The sequence below is a fragment of the Chaetura pelagica genome, unplaced genomic scaffold (genome assembly GCF_000747805.2).
Source record: "Chaetura pelagica isolate M959 unplaced genomic scaffold, ChaPel_1.0 scaffold1961, whole genome shotgun sequence".
NCBI classification, from domain to species: Eukaryota; Metazoa; Chordata; class Aves; order Apodiformes; family Apodidae; genus Chaetura; species Chaetura pelagica.
In genome coordinates this window covers 1-2,741 of record NW_009952102.1, presented here as the reverse complement: position 1 = coordinate 2,741, position 2,741 = coordinate 1, and the positions used below count along the sequence as shown (strand labels likewise).

At 55.3% G+C, this 2,741-nt stretch overlaps 1 protein-coding gene across 1 annotated transcript in view; it reads left to right on the top strand.

Moving 5' to 3' along the window:
- The window catches only part of CDC37 (cell division cycle 37), a gene marked incomplete at its 3' end in the record, with an annotated part of 4,580 nt that extends 1,889 nt beyond the window's left edge, over positions 1 to 2,691 (top strand). The window contains exons 2-3 of the mRNA XM_010005860.1: positions 250 to 469; positions 2,569 to 2,691. Of these exons, the coding sequence (XP_010004162.1) occupies positions 250 to 469; positions 2,569 to 2,691 (343 nt within the window). The remainder of the gene's footprint in view (positions 1 to 249; positions 470 to 2,568) is intronic.
- Between the last annotated feature and the right edge of the window lie 50 nt (positions 2,692 to 2,741).

Here is a 2,741-nt window from a genome sequence, read left to right as displayed (position 1 = left end):
ACCCCCCCACCCCCCTCCCAGTTCCCACCATTACAACACTAGAACCAGAACCTCCTGGGTGACCCAATTTTGGGGAGCTGGGATCTCCTTTGGGGACCCAATTTGGGGGGGGCTGGGATCTATTTTGGGGGGGCTGGGATCTATTTTGGGGGCCCCCCAACCCCCCCCAGACCCCTTCCTCACCCCCCAAATCCCTCTCCCACTCCCCCAACCCCCTCCCAATTCCCACCATTATGACACTGGAACCAGAACCTCCTGGGTGACCCAATTTTGGGGGGCTGGGATCTCCTTTGGGGACCCAATTTTGGGGGGGATCCCCAAATCCCATCCCCCCTCATTCCCCCCATTCCCAGGGATGTTACGACGCTGGGATGACAGCCAGAAATTCCTGGGGGAAAACCCCCAACTGGTGTGTGAGGAAACAGCCAATTACCTGGTGATTTGGTGCATCGACCTGGAGGTGGAAGAGGTGGGAATTTTTGGGGTGAAATCCTTGGAATTCTGGGCTGGGGGGAGGGGTGAAAAGTGGGGGAGAAGAGATTGATGGTGGGGATCGATGGTTCTGCTCAGGTTTTCCAGCTGGGAATGGGTTGGGGTGGGAGGAAATGGGAAGGGTTGGATCTTGAGGAACGTCCTGGGATCATCTCAGGAGCTTCTAGAACGTTCCAGGATCTTCAGTCTCATCCTGGAGCCTCCCAAGTCCATCCCAGGACCCTCCATGTCCATCCCAGGACCCTCCAAGTCCATCCCTGGACCTTGAAACCCATCCTGGACCCTCCAAGTCCATCCCAGGATCCTCCCAAGTCCATCCCAGGACCTTCCAAGCCCATCCCAGGACCCTCCAAATCCATCCTTGGACCTTGAAACCCCATCCCAGGACCCTCCAAACATCCCAGGATCCTCCCAAGTCCATCCCAGGACCTTCCAAGCCCATCCCAGGACCTTCCATGTCCATCCTTGGACCTTGAAACCCCTCCTGGACCCTCCACGTCCATCCCAGGACCTTCCAAATCCATCTTTGGACCTTGAAACCCATCCTGGCTCCCTCAAAACCCATCCTGGGTCTCTCCAAGTCGATCCCAGAAAACCTTCCAAGTTGATCTTTGGACCTTCAAGTCCATCTCAAGACCATCCATGTCCATCTTTGGACCTTGAAACCCATCCTGGCTCCCTCAAAACCCATCCTGGGTCTCTCCAAGTCGATCCCAGAAAACCTTCCAAGTTGATCTTTGGACCTTCAAGTCCATCCTAGGACCATTCATGTCCATTCTTGGACCTTGAAACCCATCCTAGGTCCCTCAAAACCCCTCCCAGGACCTTCCAAGCCCATCCCAGGTCCTTCCAAGCCCATCCCAGGACCTTCCAAGTCCATCTTTGGACCTTGAAACCCATCCCAGGACCCTCCAAGTCCATCCCAGGACCCTCCATGTCCATTCTTGGACCTTGAAACCCATCCTAGGTCCCTCAAAACCCCTCCCAGGACCTTCCAAGCCCATCCCAGGTCCTTCCAAGCCCATCCCAGGACCTTCCAAGTCCATCTTTGGACCTTGAAACCCATCCCAGGACCCTCCAAGTCCATCCTTGGACCTTGAAACCCCTCCTGGACCCTCCAAGTCCATCCCAGGACCTTCCAAATCCATCTTTGGACCTTGAAACCCATCCTGGCTCCCTCAAAACCCATCCTGGGTCCCTCCAAGTCCATCCCAGAAAACCCTCCAAGTTGATCTTTGGACCTTCAAGTCCATCTCAAGACCATCCATGTCCATCTTTGGACCTTGAAACCCATCCCAGGACCCTCCAAGTCCATCCCAGGACCCTCCATGTCCATTCTTGGACCTTGAAACCCATCCTAGGTCCCTCAAAACCCCTCCCAGGACCTTCCAAGACCATCCCAGGGATCTCCAAGTCCATCCCAGGGATCTCCAAGTCCATACTTGGACCTTGAAACCCATCCTGGGTCCCTCAAAACCCATCCCAGGACCTTCCAAGACCATCCCAGGGATCTCCAAGTCCATCCCAGGGATCTCCAAGTCCATACTTGGACCTTGAAACCCATCCTGGGTCCCTCAAAACCCATCCCAGGACCTTCCAAGACCATCCCAGGGATCTCCAAGACCATCCCAGGACTCTCCAAGTTGATTCTTGGACTTCAAAACCCATCCTGGGTTCCTCCAAACCCATCTCAGAACCTTCCAAGTCCATCCCAGGACCCTCCATATCCATGTCTTTGGACCTTGAAACCCATCTTTGGTCCCTCAAAACCAATCCCAGGGATCTCCAAGCCCATCCCAGGACCCTCCAATCCCATCCCAGAACCCTCCAACCCCATCCCAGGGATCTCCAACCCCATCCCAGGATCCTCCAACCCCATCCCAGGATCTAAAAGTCCATCCTGGCTCCTTCAAACCTCATCCCAGGAACTCCAGACCCATCTCAGGACCTTCAAAACCCCATCCCAAGTCCCTCCAACCCAATCCCAGCATCTCCAAACCCATCCTGGGATCTCCAGGATCTCCAAGCTTGGACTTTTGGGGGTTCCTCACCCCTTTTCTTTCCATGTCCCCCCAGAAACATGCCCTGATGGAGCAGGTTGCCCACCAGACCATTGTCATGCAGTTCATCCTGGAGTTGGCCAAGAGCCTCAAGGTGGATCCCAGGGCCTGTTTCCGACAGTTCTTCACCAAAATTAAGGTAAAAACCTGGGGTGGGACCCCCCAAAAACCCACCCCCCCCACCCCCCA